The sequence below is a fragment of the Pempheris klunzingeri genome, chromosome 20, assembly GCF_042242105.1.
Source record: "Pempheris klunzingeri isolate RE-2024b chromosome 20, fPemKlu1.hap1, whole genome shotgun sequence".
In the NCBI taxonomy this organism is placed as follows: domain Eukaryota; kingdom Metazoa; phylum Chordata; class Actinopteri; order Acropomatiformes; family Pempheridae; genus Pempheris; species Pempheris klunzingeri.
Genome location: NC_092031.1, coordinates 14,039,853 through 14,058,404, shown reverse-complemented (window position 1 = coordinate 14,058,404; position 18,552 = coordinate 14,039,853). Strand labels below are relative to the sequence as shown.

General features: G+C 42.2%; 3 protein-coding genes across 4 annotated transcripts; 2 read left to right on the top strand and 1 right to left on the bottom strand.

Moving 5' to 3' along the window:
- The first annotated feature begins 17 nt into the window (after positions 1-17).
- On the top strand, positions 18-4,434 carry LOC139219735 (archaemetzincin-2). Of its 2 annotated transcripts, XR_011585737.1 has the most exons (8): positions 18-66; positions 593-881; positions 1,171-1,344; positions 1,479-1,607; positions 3,144-3,307; positions 3,484-3,660; positions 3,863-4,173; positions 4,241-4,351. XR_011585737.1 is itself a non-coding variant. In XM_070851678.1 (7 exons), exons 2-7 carry the CDS (start codon positions 593-595, stop codon positions 4,016-4,018), a joined length of 1,089 nt encoding a protein of 362 aa, XP_070707779.1. In that variant the 5' UTR covers positions 18-66; the 3' UTR covers positions 4,019-4,434. The 2 variants fall into 2 exon arrangements, 1 of the variants encoding a protein (XP_070707779.1); XM_070851678.1 differs by having other exon boundaries at positions 3,863-4,434.
- Positions 4,347-10,507, bottom strand: LOC139219732 (monocarboxylate transporter 7-like). The gene is made up of 6 exons (XM_070851674.1): positions 10,287-10,507; positions 8,507-8,747; positions 8,242-8,385; positions 8,018-8,146; positions 6,372-7,376; positions 4,347-5,702 (listed from the first exon to the last, which is right to left on the bottom strand). Exons 2-6 carry the CDS (start codon positions 8,742-8,744, stop codon positions 5,395-5,397), a joined length of 1,824 nt encoding a protein of 607 aa, XP_070707775.1. The 5' UTR covers positions 8,745-8,747; positions 10,287-10,507; the 3' UTR covers positions 4,347-5,394.
- On the top strand, positions 10,071-18,487 carry arsg (arylsulfatase G). The gene is made up of 11 exons (XM_070851676.1): positions 10,071-10,159; positions 12,189-12,428; positions 12,796-13,031; positions 14,110-14,224; positions 14,321-14,467; positions 16,166-16,353; positions 16,449-16,529; positions 16,674-16,782; positions 17,109-17,229; positions 17,331-17,421; positions 17,958-18,487. Exons 2-11 carry the CDS (start codon positions 12,202-12,204, stop codon positions 18,236-18,238), a joined length of 1,596 nt encoding a protein of 531 aa, XP_070707777.1. The 5' UTR covers positions 10,071-10,159; positions 12,189-12,201; the 3' UTR covers positions 18,239-18,487.
- The last annotated feature ends 65 nt before the right edge of the window (positions 18,488-18,552 follow it).

Here is an 18,552-nt window from a genome sequence, read left to right as displayed (position 1 = left end):
ATGAAGTCCAGAGCGGAAACGACTTCCGGTGTCAACATAATGGTGAACTAGTTCTCTACAGGGAGGGTTTTTATCCAGTTTTTGAACTTCTTTTGGTTGACTTTTGACAGTGTCAGGCTTTGGCAAGTGTTGCAAGATGTTGTGTGCTAACTAGAGTTAAGAAATTTCACAAGTATTTCGTCATACAGCTCGAGGCTACATGTGAAATAGATCTACAGTGTCTGTCTCGGTAGGTTTTTTTTTGCAATTTATATCTACTTACACACTCTCTTTGCACATGTATGGTCCACTGAAGATGTAAATATTTGTTTACTGTGTGTCTGATACAATGTCTGCTGTTTTTCATACCCTTATTCTGCTTCAGGCTATTACAAGTCCAGTCATGTGTACAAAGGTACAAAGGTACATATGACTGGCTTTAGATATAACTCAGACACATTTAGTCTTTAAGATCAAATAGTTTTCATCACAGCTCTTGGTCATCCATAAGTAGTCATGGTGGGTTGTGGACTTAAGTTGTAGCAAGCAACAGAGCCTATTACAGAGATGTAATAGCAAAGCCATGTTGCAATGCTGTATATTTTTCCCACAGATGAAGGTGATCCAGCACCCTGTGGAGACGCTGAAAACAGCTTTGGTCTCTAATCGGAAGGACTTGGCTCGGCTTTACAGCGAGTACACAAAAGAGGAGAGGCATCTTCTGGAGGATGGATTCCACCCAGGGCAGCCGGGGTCACTTTTCCAACTCATCACAGTGCACTCCGACTCAGACTGGATCTCCGCTCACCCCGAGGAGCCTCAAGACTTTGAGAGTTTCTACAGAGACCCTTACCGCAAGAGCCCCAGTGCAAGCCACAGTACTATTTATGTTCAAACCATAGGTGGGTATGTTTGTGTCTAGTGTGGCTAGAGCTTCTGTATTCCTCAGTCCTTGTGATGAGTGTGGGTGTATTTGTGAAAATGTTCTCACAGCATTATCCCTGATAAAATTTAGTTTTTTTTAAAGAAAAAGGACACATACTCATGTGCATATCAGCTTTTTCTCATTGCCAGTCGAATAACACATAACCCGTTAATACTACAATAAACATCATGTCACTGAATGACCAAAACATTATAAGTCAGAAGTTACATAGTTGGCTGGCTGTAATTCTACACTGTTTCTTGTAGGTTCCTTTGGGGAGGCGGGACCCCAGACATACCAGTATGTGGAGTGGCTCAGAGATTACTGCCAGGCCTTCTTCTATGGGCTTTCTGTCAAGTTGTTGCCGCCGGTTACTGTGGCTGAAACTGGATGTTCTTTCAGGGTTAACAGTGACTCGCACAACCTTCAAATCCTCACTGGTAAGTTAGGGAGTCCATATCTAAGATTAGCATTCATTGGACCATATCTATTGTTGGGGGGTGGGGTGCTCCAACTGGACTGTGCATGATATTGTGACATTATATTGTTATCATTGTTCCCTTGTGAAATTTAGGTGACCTGCTACGATTCCTGTCCAATAGGAAACCAAAAGATGCTTTTTGCATTGTTGGAATCACAATGATTGACCTCTACCCTAAAGACTCCTGGAACTTTGTCTTCGGACAGGCTTCTCTCAGTATGGGTGAGATTTTACCACAAAGTTATAACTAAGGAAATATAACTCTCTCTGTGATTAATACGGAAAGATACTATCACATTTAACGATGATAATAATAATACTGTCTCAATATACTGTAAATCTGCTGTCAAAATATGTCCAGGACAAGCCCAGTATCACATAAAAGAGAATCAGTGAGGATTGCTTTATTCATGATCAGCAGTATTGTCTGATGTAAGGTGGTTGAGCTGCCATTAGGTGGTGCTACAGTGACTGACATACAAGCCAGGAGAGAGTTTGTTACAGTCTATGGTTACTTACAATCACGAGAAAAAAATACTACATATTGCAATAGGACACCTAATGCAACATGTAGTTCTTTAAAAAAAAAAAAAAAATATGGACACATCAATATTTGATAGGTAAAGGTGATGAAACCGAACGAAAAACAATGAAAATGTAAATTTGTGATCGTCTATTGAATAAAAAATGAAGAGACACCCTACGCCCCAATAGCTAGTATTGCCACTGTGGCTGAAATACTGACTGGATGTTTTCCCACTTCTTCATGCAGAATTCTTTCTGCTGAGTGATATTTGAAGGGTTTCTCACATGCACAGCCCGTTTCAAATCAGGCTTTCAAATCAGGCAAATCAGGTTTCAAACCCACAGCAGCACAATAAGATTAAGGTCTGGACTTTGACCTTGCCATTCCAGATCTTTTTTTCAAGCCATTCCTTGGTGGACTTACTGGAATATTTTTAGTCATCGTCATATTAGATCGCCAACAGCTGCCTTAGTTTCAGTTTTCACATTTTCCTCAAACACCCTCTTATACAATAAAGAACTGACGGTGAGTTGATCAGACTCTGCTACAGCAAAGCAGCCCCAAACCCATGACAATACCACCTCTGATAATCATCACAGTTAGTATTGTCTTAATACTAATCTTGTGCTTGTGTCTTTGGTTTTGCACCAAACATGCCTTCTGTTACTGTGCCCAAATAATGACATTTTGGTTTCATCTGCCCAAAGCTCATGGTTGCAGAGGTCCTGGTCTTTCTTTGGGCGTTCTTTGGCAAACTTTAGTCTTGTCCTGATTGTTTTTTTGAGAAAGAAAATCAAACTTGTGCTGTTTCTTCCTGATGCATGGGCTTTCACATCAACTGTGGCAGGGGCCACCTGGAGGTTCTGTGATGACATTTTAGGACTGTTGGAGACTTCTTTGAGCATCCTGTGGTCTGCTAATGGGCTGAACTTGCTAAAACGGCCTGATCCAGCCATGTTGGCAGTTGTTTTGAATTTTCTCCACTTCTTCTTAAATCCCCTCTGTCTGAAGGCCTCAGAGAACTCTTTTGATCTCGCCATGGTGATACTGGTCAAATCAAACTAAATGTCAGAGGTTTAAATGACACAAGCTCCTCCAAAATCCTTTCTTCCTTTTTTTTGTTAAACTACCTCCATCTCTTTATGAGGTTAAACTGACTATCAAATGTATTTTTAGATTAGTTGTAAAGACCGGTTTTCATCCTCACTGTTGTCTCTAAACTGCGCTTACAGGAATGGGTGTTTTCAGCTTTGCCAGATATGATGACAACTTCTACAGCAGAAGTTATGCTGGAACGCTGAAGAAAAGGCTTCAGCTAAAGCAGGGCGACTACTCTGTGTTCAGCGGATATTACACTCCCCCCATCAACAGCACTCTGCTGCTCCGATCCTGCAAGGTTTCTAACAAACAAGCTCCTCCAGTCACTCATTTTTGGTTCGATGAACCTTGGAGTGGTCTTGCCAATAATCCTCCATCCCTTTACTGTTATCAATACTGCTGATAACACACTCAATACTGCTGGTTCTTTTTTGTAATCAGAAAAGCCTGATGTTAAATATCTTGTCTTTCCAGACAATGACCCATGAGATTGGCCATATGTTTGGAATAAAGCATTGCCAGTGGTTGAACTGTGTCATGCAGGGCTCCAACCACCTGGAGGAGTCCGATCATAGGCCCCTGGATTTCTGTCCCATCTGCCTTCGCAAGCTACAGGTCGCAGTCGGCTTCAAAATAGCTGAAAGATACAAGGTAAGAAAACATTTTTATTAGGAAAGTTTATTGTGATGATAATCCCAAATTCATCATTTGCATTTTGAAGTCTTTTTGCAGGAGATACTATCTTACAGCACAGCTCTGCACACACACACACACACACACACACTCCCCTGTTCACAATTGTATTTTGTGTTTCTGTATTTTCCTTAACTGAATGTTTATCTGTGTTCACCAGGCCTTACTGCGCTGGATGGAGGATCAGGGTCAAACATCCAGACCAGAGGAGGCCTCACCCTGTCAGTCTGTGCTCCAGTTCTCCAAACCCATTGAAGCCTTTCACACATCCAGACTGTGGCTCCGCAGGTGCGTTGACATACTGGAAAAAAGGTGAACTATAGTATTTGCTCCTTCAATCTGCAGGAGTTCGGGATTTCTGCTGCTGTTATAAAATGCCCAATTCCTGAATAACCCCGGAGCCTTATAATTAGTATAATTGATTGGTAATAGCTACCTATAATGATATATCTGGGAGACTGTTGAGTATTTGTTGAGTTATACTGACTTAAAAAAGTGAGATTTGGGCATCTGTTTCTAGGCAAAATGATACAATGAGCTCAGTTTAATGTTTTTCTTATCTAAATTAAAGCTGCAATATGTATATAAAATATTCTTTATTGTAAACAGGGACGATATTCTATTAAAAAAAACATTACAACCAATTGAGAGGTTCAAATCACACTGTTGCTTTATTGTGATTGAATATATTTTCATTACAAAAATAGTCTGGCATCCCATATCACATAACAGTGCACTGTCAGCTTGGTGACAGTTTGATTAAAAATAACCATTTTAAATATCCTGAGCTGTTTGTAGTTTCTATAACGTCTGTTACAGAGTCTGTGCAATTTATTGTTCTTGCAGCTACATTTGCGTGACCTTTCTTGGTTATTATCACCAGCAGGTAATTAGTTAAGCAGGTATAAGGATATAAGGAATATCTCACACTGAGGCACCTCCATTAACCCTGTATCACTCATGGTCCTAAAGGAGCACGTCCATCATTTCCGGCCGTATCTTTCACCACTGTCCTTTAAAGTAAAACTATGTCTAAAGCGTATTCATTTAAAGCCAATTTCATTGTATTCTGTTTAACTTTTAAAATACTGAATCTAGAAAAACACTGTTTTGGTAAATTAGGCGAGTAAGGCACAATTGCTAGGATATCGTATTTGGTACTTTTAAGGGTACCGATCAAATTATGTCGGTCTGCAGCTTAATCAGGTCCAATGCAGTCAAGGCGACGGCGAGCCGAAACCAGTCACAAGCATGGTTACACTTTTAAAAACTTGACGGAAATGTCGCTCGCTGCAGGAAGGGGTTTTATTTTGTGTAGTGTTTAAATAAATGCTGTTGGAATGGAGAAGTTTGGACTCATTTTTGCAACTGAAATAACATTTTTGTTATTACAGAGAGCGCAACGAAAGTACAGCAAAAAGTTACAGTTGGGTACTGGTACCGAACTCAAGGTACTGGTACCAGTATCGGATCAAATGTGAACGGTGCGCAACCCTAATTGCTGCGTACGTATTTGGATCTAAAAGTTCTCAAGATTGCTGTCAGAGCCCAGATCTAGAACAGCAGGTCGTAAACATGTAATATTGGTCTTTGTCTTTCATTGTATTCAAGTTACTCCACTTGCTAGCAGCAATCCATAGATAGCCTTTCACCCTCATATGGCTTTTATTACCCTTATCTACAGTTATCAACTCAAGCAAAACTTATAACCTCCTGGACATCACTTGCTGCTCCCGCCTGGTCGCGGGTGAAGTTGACATCTACTCCAGCGCCGTTCTGAGGACTGTCAGTTCTTTTGTCCAGTTTATGCGCCGCACTCTGTTCCTCGGAGTCCCCTTTCCTTTTATGTACATCTTCAGGGCGTTTTGAGTTCCTCCTCTTACAGAGTAATCCTCTCTTCGCTGGTTTTACCAAACCCAGGAACAGGGCACTGATTGCCATGCCGACAGCACAGGAGAGGAAGGCTGATCCGTAGTTCCCAGTCATATCCACCAGCTTACCTGTGGTTAGAGGGGGATGGAAAGGAAGCATTAAAGGGCTCTCAGCTTGGGCTGAAGACTACATTTAACAAAAAATGTATGTTAACTGCATTATAAACTGAACGTGTGACGTTTACAGAACTTTTACTAAAACGGGTCTAATGAAAAGAGGCTTGCATTATGGGAAATGAAGGATCCAGTGTTTTTGGAGCTTGACCCATAATAAGGACTTAAAAAGAGGACATCTAATAGGATATCTAATATATTAGGCAACAGCTGCACCAATTTTGACCATTTTATTTCATGCAAGTCGCTAACCTAAAACTAAACTACTAAAAAGGTGAAGTAGCCCTTTAAAGCAGACAACAGCTATTACATTAGAACGCCTTATAAAAGAAGATAAATCACTGATCACGATTTCAGTGAGAGAAGCTTTTCTAGATCTATTCTATATAGTTTATATCGAGGAATAATATTTAAAAACATATATCATCTACATTACATAGATCAGACTGCTGTATATCCAAACTAGACCTTTTATTTCCTGTTACTGCCCCTTTCAGCTTTGATTTTTCATGTATGTATGTTTTAGCTGCAGTTAATATAGTCAATTAACAATTACATGTAAAACATGGTCTAAAACCTTAGCCAGTATTCACAGTGCACTTCACACCACAAGATAACTCTTACCTCCAAGCGGGGGTCCAGCCAGCCCAGCAAAGCTCTGTATGAACACATAGACCCCAGCAGCTGAAGACATCTTCTCTATGCCCACCACATCATCCTCAGCCAGCATGGGGATGTGGGTGCAAGCAAGGGTTCCCATGAAGAAGCCATACAAAGCACAGCACACAGCCAAGCCATAGAACTCCGTAACCAAAGTAAATCCCACCAGGTCCGCAGCCATTGTAAGGACACATGCCAGAAGCACAAGCAGCTTCTTCCTCATGAACTGCTTCCGTGTTAGGATCCACCCAATGGAAAATCGGCCCAAGATTTCAGCCACAGCCATGGTGGAGAGCATGTAGGCGGCATGGTCCCGCTCCACACCCCGTGCCACGCTCAGCTCAATGATGTAGAGTTGAGGGGCGAAGAAGCCGAGCGTGGCGAAGAGTCCAAACAGAGAATAGAGGATGAAGCTGCACTCTCTGAGGATGGAGAAATCTAGGAGTTTTGAATTCTTTGCTGAAAGCTTTTCATCACCCGAGTTCTTTTCCTCGTGTTTCATCACATGTTTCTCTGCACCTTTGTTCTGTTTCCCGTCTGTTTCAGACTCTCTAATTTCTTCAGTACTGTTTTCCACAGATGTCTGTTCAGTCTCTAACCTTGCCTCTTTGTGCAGTAACGTCTTCTCCTCCGGGCTGCTGCTGTCTATGTCTAGAGACTGGACACCAGAGTCTCCAGTGCTCACAGAGCCTCTAGTTAGCTCATTGTCCAGACTGTTCAAGGTATTTTGTGCATTTGAGGTATAATTTGTTATAGAGTCCTCTGGTTCTGTGCCCTCTACATTCTCTTCTATACTGAGGGCTTGCAGCTCCATTGGGGGCGACCTGTCAGTCTCTGTCTCATGGGTCACTCTGGGTTTGATAATGATTGGCCGAAGCAGAGCACCACAGATGATGATGACGCTTTGCAAAGCTCCGATCACTGCCATGGTATGTCGCCAGCCAATATGGTCCCTCAAAGCAGAAAAGGCTGAGGGGAAAGATGAGGTATTTAGTGAGTGACCTTCAATAAAACTGCATATATGGTATTAAGTGTGTGGTGTTCTGGGCCTGATTTTGGGCTTGACCTTAGCTTAAATTATTTCCTAGAACAGCTGGGCACTGTAGAGAAAGATTACACAAACAGGAAAGTAAAGCATATAGTGTATTGTATGTGTAGTGGGAACTATTTTCAGCCGCGCTCTAGTGAATATTTAAGGCAACGGGATGGTGTATGTGGGATCAAACTAAACCCAAGTGTCCATATTCATGTTAAGGAAAAACTGTGTTTTTGGACAGCTCCACTGGCAATAGAAACTGGGATCAGTTTGTCGTAGGATTTAGCCTTCTCTTGGTAATTGTTGGCAATCATAAACGTATAGAATATTACCTGACTCATCCTTTAAGATAGTCTGTGATTCTTTCAATTAAAATATTTCTTGGCACAATTAATTTAGACATCTTTCTCAGAGTTTTCCTGTCATTTAATAATAAGTTAAATAAGTAAAGCTGCCTGTTAGAGAAGCAAACTCTATAACAAATAAAGCATTCATCACATGGCTTTCCTAAACCGGATACAAACGCTTGCCTCAAATGTGCGCATAAATCCTTGGTGCAGGCTACTGCACTCACCTGGTGCCAGGGCGAACATGGACAGGGACTCTCCAGTGGAAGCCAAAGCTGTGACCAGAGACCGTCGATGGGTAAAATACTGGGAAAGGATTGTCACAGTGGGCAGGAACGTCAGACAGTAGCCCAGACCTACACAGTGGAAAACATACAAGTTTTCAAACTCCAACTCAGCATGACAGCTGCTAAAAAGGGGGCCGCAAAGGAAGAAGAAAGCAATTCAATACCTGCAACTAATCCATAGGTGATGTACATTTGATTGATGGAGCTGGTGAAGCTGGTGGCAATGGTCCCCAAGGAAATGAGGAATCCTCCAACCATAACAACCACTTGGAAGCCAAAGCGGTTAGTCATCACAGAGGAGAGAGGACCTGTGGACCCACGGAGAACAAACTGTTCTTTAGTGTAGATTGTGCTACCGTGATTCGCACAACTTCATTGTCATTTCAATCTATAGTCTGTACTTTGCTTAACCGTATCAGCTTTACACACCATTGAAGGTCATGACAAACACGCAGATGGAAACGATCCAGGAGACCCGACTGTTGGTCTCTCCAAACTCCTTCATTAGGACCTGGAGGAAGATGCCGAAGCTCTTGATGGTGCCATAGGTGAAAACCTCCACAAAGAAGAAGGCCACAGCCACTACCCATCCCCAGCCTCCGTTAGGGGCTTCTGGGTAAAAATTGGGCCCCAAGAAACGTATTCCCTTGACTCCACACAGTGCCATGCTCTGTGAGGAGAAATGGCAATTTAATGAGTGCCGCACATGCGGTAATACATCCGTTGCACTGTATACTTCTTTCTTTAGCAGCTTGCCTTGTAAATAGAGTGGTTCTGTGCATCCTTACCAGGCTACTGTTTAATCTACAAACATTGTCAGTGCTGTAACCAAAGGGCAGGAGGAAAAGCAGCAACAGTAGCTGAAGCTCAGCCCCTCTCTTCACAAAGCTGGGACGAATCTGCTATTAAGCACATTGGAGGCCATTAGGTGAAATCAGATGTTTCTCACATTTAGTGCATAAGCAGCAAATAGCTTTAGGAAAAAGAGCCTTTGGTCCTCTGGGTAAACTGAACAGTAGGAAGGAATACAATGAAACATATGTGGAAAAAATGTTACACAATTTATAAACATTATAATTTCTGTTTTGCTTTAAAGTCAATTTTTAGTAAGCAGGGCAACACAAGCTGTCTATCCTTAATCCAGGAGGTGTGTCATCATGCACACCTTCAGCATATTAACACATGCACAAAGACATTAAGACATGAAATACCTGACGTCTGTGCATAACTCATTAAACTACAGCAAACAAAATAAATCTACGGTTTAAACATCAGCAGTACAAGAACTAAGACTGGATTAGCCTAGAAAACCATCAAGCACACTAATTCAGGAGGTAGGGTAAGGGTAAAGGGTAAAGGGTACACCTAGGAGCTGGGAAGCCGAAAGTGCTGGAAAAAGTTAGTTAGTGGCCCTTGGATTAAGATTACTACACAAAACTACTATTTCCAAGACCAAGGATGAGTCTAAACACGAAAGCTTAAATATACACAGTTGACAAAGCTCTGAGTTAGTGGGTCATCTGACTTTCTCAAGTTTCTGGAGTACAATCAAATCCAACTGGTCAACCCAGAGAAACAGTGGTCAGAGGCTGAAACTAAACGGGGGACATTTAGACAGTGTGTGGTTTAAGATCTGGATAATTACAGCTACTACTTTAGATTTACTTTAAAGTGCTTTTTCGTGAAGTCTTTTGTTGCTTTTTCTTTGTCTACTTTTTATATATAAAGAAGTCCCGTGGCAGGAAAATCTGGGTTTGTTTCACGTGCCTGTTGGCTGCCTGGATACGGGAATACACCTTGTTTTTTAATTACTATTAAATGACTAAATAACAGAAACAAAGCCCGTTTGGTTTGATTGTGTCACTTTAACCCGTTAAACAAACACATTTTTACCAAACAGATTTTAGAGGGTATCTTTCTGATTTATAATTCAGAGGGATGGAGGGGTGAGGAGGGGGGTCAGCACTGAATGGTCGGAGCTTTATGGTTGGCCCTCGTGCGGCTGACGCAATGCCCTCAGTCCGGCAGCGGCTCGCGCGGACGGAAGGAAACGTGACTTAAATAACGATAAACACACACTTTGTAAGTATTCGTGCGTCCCCCGTCTGAGCTTCGCAGTTAATTCACGACGTGCTCGACACGCGTGCGGCGACCGACGCTAACGTGCTCGCGCTGAAAAGAGTTGAAAACGTAAAGCCCTCCGCCTCACCTGCGAGTCGCTGCTCTCACGCGGAAATGCTCCTTCCCCTCGCGCTCGTCTCGCGCGCTTCGTCCAAAGAAAGACCGAATTTTACGTAAATATATCCTCACGTGCGGATGCCCACAAACACGGACACGTGGAGAGACACACACACTTCAGGACAACCATGCTGTCTCACACACTTACACACACACACACTCACTAGCGCAACCCGAGCAGGCACGAGGGAGGACGAGGAGGGTTAAAGGAATCTGGTTACAGCCAGTTCTGCCCCACAGCCCTCTGCAGCCGAGGGGTGAGGGGTCCTGGCTGCTGCTGGTCAGGTACTTCAGGTACTTTTACTCGAGCAGTGTGAGGACAAATTTGAGGTGTTTGTACTTTGACAGCTTTAATTACTTTTTTTTTAATGTAAAACATTTCATGGTTCCAACATCACAGAAGTGAGGATCTGCTTTATTGATGTATTTATTTTGAGGTTTGTGCCATTGGTTGGACAAAACAAACATTGTGAAGGAGCCACTTTGGACTGTGGGTGATTGTAACCATTTCGGATTTTTACAAATCAAATAATCAATTGATTTATGGACAATATAATCAACAGATAAATCCATATGGAAATAATCATGGCCCATACAAAATAGTTGAGCTAAATACACCAGTAAAGTCCTGCTTTCACATTAATGCATGAGTAGTAATAATCTAATGATATAATATATAAAAGTAACAGTCACAGTCACAGGGGACAGTTTTCTGCATTGTTAACTTTTATTAATTTCCTTACTATACTTTTATTTAGATAACATTTCTAATGCAGGACTTTTGCTTGTAACAGACTGTTTTTACAGTGTGGTATTAGTACTTTTACAGTAGTAAAGGGTCTGAATATTTTTTCCACTGTTGGTTGTGCCTTCAAGCTATAATATGTGGTGAAAACCTGAAGTCAAATTACATAATTAAATCATTTTGTAAACATTTCAAAAAAACATGCTTTGCCTTACCCTTTTTGAGTGATCCCAAACGGGTACTTCTCATCAGCCACTGTTTACAGTAACCTCACAGCTGTCACCTCCTCCTCCTCTAAACACTCTGATTGTTCCTGTAAAATACAGACTTTTTTTTTCTGTAGACACTGATTTTGTTTCATCGTCAACCATAAATGTTCAAATTATTTCAATGTTTGGACTTGGTGGAGTTTGAACTCTACATAGGCTATAGTTACTGCATAAAGGTCTGTGCTGTTATATCGTGGAGTAATATTTGGACACAACTGGCGTTGATGTACAGGTTTAACTTGATATACTGTTGTGGTAAAGAAGAAACACATTTGGTGCATGCAAACAGCATTGGACCAATCAAGAGCCATCCCCACAGACGCCTGCCCACCTCTGACTTTATCACTGTCACTATGTTTACATTCCCTCAAGAAACCAGGTTAGTGGGAGAAAATGGGTTAAGACAGGAAAAAACCTTGTGTTTCTGTGAATCCCTGATTACAGGCACCAGGTTTTTTGAAATGATGGCACTACAGAAACGTTTAAACAAGTGTTGCGGTTGTGTGGCCAGTTAGATTCCAATAAGATGTTTATATATATCTTTCCTATTATTAGAACTCACTGTCATATCTACATTTATCATGAAACTTTGGATATGTTTTTCATCAGCTATGACATGAAGCTCAGCTTCAAGCTAATAACTTCAGATTTAGACTCCCGAAGTACAAATACTGCGGGAATAACATTTTCTGTCTTCTTCTAAGGGAGGGGTGGTACATTAGTATATGTCTTGATGTGCTCAAAAAACAAAATGTTAATAAATAGATTTTTATTGTATACAACACAATAATCATGTAAGCAGTGTGTTTCAATCATATGCTGCCCTTGCTTTAAATGAAACCTCTGTAACCCTTTGCAGATTTTGACCCAAAATGGCAGATGGTTTGACCCCGTTCCTTCTGTTTGGGATGCTGATGTGTGGTCTGCTGCTCCATACGGTGTCCAAACATGAAGCCAGTGTTGACGAGCCCAGTAAGAAGCCCAATTTCATCATCATACTGGCAGACGATATAGGTTGGGGTGACCTGGATTTTAACCAGTCTGGAGAGAAGGGAAACAACACACCTCACCTCAACCTGATATCTGAGCAAGGACTAAGGTAGAGAATATATTCTGATCAGGTATGTAGATCAGATCAGGTGTACAGCTTTAGGTTCTTGGAAATCGTGATCTGGTTAAGAAGGCTCATACTGTTAATTAGCTTCTTTGATATCATCTTTGATCTTCTATCTTCTTTGATATCATAGGCTACAGGGCCTGTACTTGAAGAAAGCATGAAGGTAATGAAAGGTGATTATGTTTGGACAGATGTTAATGTTTCATTGTATTTCAGTGTGTCACATAGTGGCACAGGAAAGGTTATCCACTGTATGGTCGCCTGAGTATTAATGACAGGATAGTTTCACATCCAACTGTCAACAAGGTAAAGCGTCATTTCTCCTTAAAAATATTTTTACTTTTTCCAGGTTCACAGACTTCCATTCTCCTGCCTCAACCTGTTCCCCATCCCGCGCCGCCATCCTGACAGGTCGCTATGGCCTGAGGAACGGGGTGACACATAACTTTGCTGTGTGCTCTGTGGCCGGCCTGCCTCTGTCTGAAGTCACCTTTCCCCAGCTACTACGGAAGGCGGGATATTACACCGCCATGATCGGGAAGTGGCATCTAGGCCACAATGGACCTTACAGTCCAACTAACAGAGGTAAGTGGGAGCTTGGCATTCAGAGAAGAGTACGGAGACGCAAATAAAGTCACTTGCCAGCAAACATTATGAAAATACAAAATTATTGGAACATGCCACGTAAAAACAATGAGACACACACTGTTCTATTGCACTGTGCTGTATCTTTCCACTTCAGTGTTGTGGTGTCAGTCAGTTTTTCTAGACCATTCCAGCCACATCGAGTGTGTGAGCGAATCTGCAGGGATCAGACTACACAGTACACAACCCCCCCACAGCTGTGTCTTGTGAGACGGCAGACTTGTCCCTGACTTTTCGCCTACAGCTGACTCAACACGCACGCCTTACTACCACTGACCCCCCTTCACTCATTCATATCTGGCCCCTCCACCTCACCTTAAACACCCTCGGCCTGTGAATCACATTATATCTGTAAGCTTGTGCATGTGATCTACACTAAAGGAACTTAAGGAACTGAAAGCCACATCGACTGACTAAGCTTTCCTCTGATATGCTGTACTTAACTTTGTGTTCAGACAGTTTCTGGTTCCTTTACAGTGACGGGATGTACAGAGGAAAAACCACTTGCATACCAAACACAGGGAGGGAAGTTTGATTGTTACAGTCTGTCTCTGCATCCTCCCTCTCCAGCCGCATTTCCTTTCCCCATGCCATTTTCCATCATTTCCCATCGCATCACCCGGCTGTCCCACCCATCTACACACCTGTTCCTACTTCCTTCATCTGCTCTGCATTTGTTTACAGCAAAATTTTTACTTGTTACTTAATATTTACTTCCACTTACTAATAGACGTACCTTTAAATTAAGATTAGTTTGTCTAACTGCTGTTGCCAAAGTCAAGAAAGAGCTCTCATTCTCAATTTCTTACTGATGTTGATAAAACATTGTTGCATTAAAGATGTTATGGTTAAGACATATTTTTTTGTGGTAACAATGTGTGTTTGTATATGAGTGTATTAGTTTATGTCACTGTCCAAACATAATGTGGCTTTGTCTGCTGGGCAGATGTTCTAATGGTAACACCAAGTCATTGCAGTTGTATTTATAAATATTTATAGCTTATTGTCTCTTGGGCAGGTTTTGACTACTACTTAGGTATCCCTTACAGTAATGACATGGGCTGCACTGACGTACCTGGATATAATTTGCCACAGTGCCCTCCCTGTGACTCACCTGGACCTCAAGTGATCAGGTGTAGATCCCTGCTCCTACTTTAGCAAATATGACACTCTCAGGTCATCACATACTGTTTATCATGTCATTATGCTCTATTGTTTTAATGTTTTAGATTGAAGAGGAGTGAACATAGAGGCTGTTACTCCAAAGTGGGCCTTCCTCTGATTGAAAACAGCACTATCGTGGAGCAGCCGCTCGACCTGTGGACATTAACAGAACAATACAGATCCGCTTCAACCAGGATTATACGCAATGCAAGGTAAAATGTAGCTGCAAACATACAAGGCAGAAGGTTAATTTATCTGTCATTCTTCAACACAGGTTTGCACAGAGAAATTAAAGTTGTTGTCCCATTCTGTTACACGAGAAAAACTATTGTTTTAGGTGTGGAGGTTTAGTGCGGAGGAGGAGTTAAAGAGTCATTCAGCATGAGGAAAGAAGCCTGCAGACTTGAAAACTATAACATGATCACATAACTTCTAATTTACAGAATCATAATGCCTGCATACATTTGGATGTAATGATGTTGTAAATCACATTGTGGCACTGATTCAGTTTCTGAACATGATGTTAAAAAACGGTGGGAACTAAAAACCTGAATATCACTGTCTGAGTTGTATCAGATGCTCACAGGTTAATGCAGTGCAAATTAAACTGAACAAACAGGTCCTTTAGGGCATTTTCACAACTTTTACTGAGCATAATTATGCAACCTGTGAGTCAGAGCAAAGCAGCTTCTGATTCCACAGTCAGCTTCACTATCGTGTGTGTTGTTGACCAGCTCAGCAGCCAGTGAAACCTAGTCTGTGAAGTGTGTCTCTCTCTACAGACATGTTTGTGTATGAGGGTGACACTTGAGAACTCAAATGCGATGTGGTCCAGAAGAGTCAGCTGAGAAAGTGAAACGTGTTTGTCAAGTGGGGCAACAAGACACTCACCCAAACATGGGGGTGGTAAAATTCTTAAAATGTTCACTCCTAGCGTTGCCTCCCATGTCAGCGACTTTATTTTGGAGGCTATGATATGCGTGTAAATATCACGGCCTGTGCTCCCAATGCTCATGGTTCATACTCCATTATCTTTTATACCACAGCAGTAAACACAGTCAGGTCTGTCTCTCAGCTGATGTCCTCTTGGCTTGTGGTCCATTTGGGGGAACATGAGGAGGGAACCCACAGTGTAATGTTATGGCTCTTTTTTTATGTGATTTGGGAAGACAGTGGAGTCTATTTGTTAATACCAAATAGAAATCACAATGCCAGCTTGATCTAGTAAAGCATGGAACTCTGGGTCAGCTTATCTGGATCCTATTTTCCTGACAAAAACTGGATAACCTGCCAATACAGTATAATGTAATAAAACACAATGGCCTTCATGAAGTCTTGTCTGCTATATTTTGTGATGTTTAACTAGTTTGGAACATTTTAACAACTTGCCAAAACTAAATACATCAGTCAGATACAAGCATGCATATTCACTGTAACTACAGTACACTATATATATTCCAAACAGAAGAGTTGAGAATGCTGGTAGTACAGTACAGACACTCTGTGTGTGTGTGTGTGTGTGTGTGTGTGTGTGTGTGTGTGTGTGTGTGTGTGTGTGTGTGTGTGTGTGTGTGTGTGTGTGTGTGTGTGTGTGTGTGAGAGAGTGTTGTAACAACAGGAGAAGGGCGATAACCCTGCTGTTTGCAGCTGTCTGCGAAAAGCAGGCCTGCATGCAATAGTACAGGGTCACGTGAACCAGTGCAGCGGTTGTCAGTCATGTGGTGACAAGACCCAACACAGTATGCATGCTTTCATTCAATGGACTTATTTAGAGTGACTAAAGAGTTCCATAAGTGTTCCACATATTTCATTTGAAAATAAATCAGCTTGGGAACAAATATTGATTCAAAGAAGCTTTTGTTAATATAAGTTGCCGTGACATGATGTCGCCTTATTAATTGTCTTTGCAGGGAGCGAGGACAGCCTTATCTGCTCTACGTAGCGTTGGCTCACATGCACGTTCCACTGGTCCCTCCGGGTCGCCCAGATGACGGCGAGGTTTATGCTGCCAGCCTGCGAGAGATGGACGGCCTGGTGGGGGCGGTAAAGAGTGCTTCTGATGACGCAGACAGAGACAACACTCTCATCTGGTTCACTGGTTAGTCAGCTGGATCCACACTACCAGAGTAAATGTTATTCTAAACAAGCCTTAATCACAGTCCTACTGTGTGTGTGCGTGTGTTTTGTGTTTAGGTGACAATGGCCCTTGGGAACAGAAGTGTCAGTATGCAGGGAGTGGAGGGCCTTTCATGGGAAAGTGGCAGACCAACAGAGGTATAACAATGTTCTCAGAGTTTCTTCCATGTGAGCTTTTTGAGGGCACTGATGTGTTCAATGACATGGTGATAGCTGGAGCTACTGTACATTTATTACTATGAATCCTCATATTGCTGCAGTCATCTTTTGCCTGTCTGTTAGGTGGAGGATCGGCCAAACAGACCACTTGGGAGGGAGGTCACAGAGTGCCAACAGTGGCTTATTGGCCTGGGAGGATTCCTGCAAACACCACCATCTCCACCCTGCTCAGGTACTCCCATTTTACCCATACACACAGACTCAAATACTTTAGTAAATCTTATGTGTACTTTACAGTATACACACCTATGTGTATATAAAAGCTCAGTGTTAAGATGTGATAGATTCCACCCTGTTTACTCGGCACGCAGATACAGACTGCACATTTGGCTTTAACTGCTGGGTGGACTGCTGAAATTTGGCACATACATTCATCCTACATCATACATTCATACATGCTCCTCTCAGGATAAACAATAGAAATACAGTACCAAGACCAAAGTAAAATTATATGCATTATGGAAAACAGTCCTCTCTTCTCTGTCTGTCATCTTGCAGTGGTATGGACATCTTCCCAACCCTTCTGTCCTTGGCCGGGGTAACTCCCCCCTCGGACAGACGTTATGATGGCATTGACGCCACAAATGTCCTCCTGCATGGTGATCAGACTGGTCATGAGGTACTAACTAGTTTTTGTTGTTAATGTTACGATGGTTTACATAAATACATTTCCCTGTAGCGTGGGTTGTGCTTTAGGGTTTCTTTTCCTCTTTCTTTTAGTTTCTCTTCCACCCTAACAGTGGTGCCGCAGGGAAGTTCGGTGACCTGCAGACAGTTCGAACGGGGAAACACAAAGCCTTCTACCTCACAGGTATGGTTCAAATACAAGTCATATGTGTCCACGGTGACACTCAATGAAAGTCAGACATATTACAGATGTGATGTTATGACTAATTAAAACAGCAAAACAACAATCCATACTTCTCTAATATTGATGACGTATTTATCAACATATGCTTTGCCTGCCATCATGGTGGATTATATGTACAGCATCATGTCAACATGGCTCCTGTATACTAGCCTGTAGGTTTGTCTGTGCAGACAATATTAAGCATATTAAGTAACTTTCTTAATCAAAGGGCTACACGTCAGCAGCTTCAGTCTAATTGTGAAGCATGACATGCAGAGGTTAAATATCCAAGTATTTAACTTAAGTTTTGTCAAGGTACTAAAACTCAGTAGAGTTTTAGGATATTAGCTCTGTCATATGTACATATGTACATATGTACTGTAATATTACATGTAAAATTGTTGTTTTTAATTTTGTCAAGAAAAATAAAGTTTAACCATTTGTGGGCAGCGAGCAAAATGTGAAAAACAGCTGATATCAAATACAAATATGCTCAGGTGCAGCTGAGGCGTGTGGTGGTGCAACAGGAAGGCAGCAGCTCCATGACCCTCCGCTGATATTTGATCTGGAGCGTGACGAGGCTGAGGAAACACCCCTGGAGGTCGAGACACCTGAATACCAGGCGGTAGCGGAGAGGATCGCCCGCAGGAGAGAGGAGTTATTATGGGACATTGCCACAGACAAATCTGTGTCCACAGCAGACTACAGCACAGACAAATCAGCAGCACCCTGCTGTGACCCTAGACAGGCTGTTTGTCGCTGCCACACGCTGGGCTGAGGGTGGGAAACCTCACACACACACACACACACACACACACACACACACACACACACACACACACACAAAAGGCTGAAAGAGAAGCACACAGATGCAAGCAAACAGATGTGGGGACAAATATCTCCTTTGATGCGCTCAGCTGTTTGTTTGCAGAATGTGTTGTTTGGGAGGTTCAACGTCCAGATGCAGCAGGAGATGTGCAAACAAGCAGAGAGGGCGAAGAGGTGCAGGCAGCCGAACTTTGGCCAGCGGAAGGTACTGTGAGGTCAATAATGTGGGAAAAATAAGTAATATCAGACAGTAAAAACATCCTA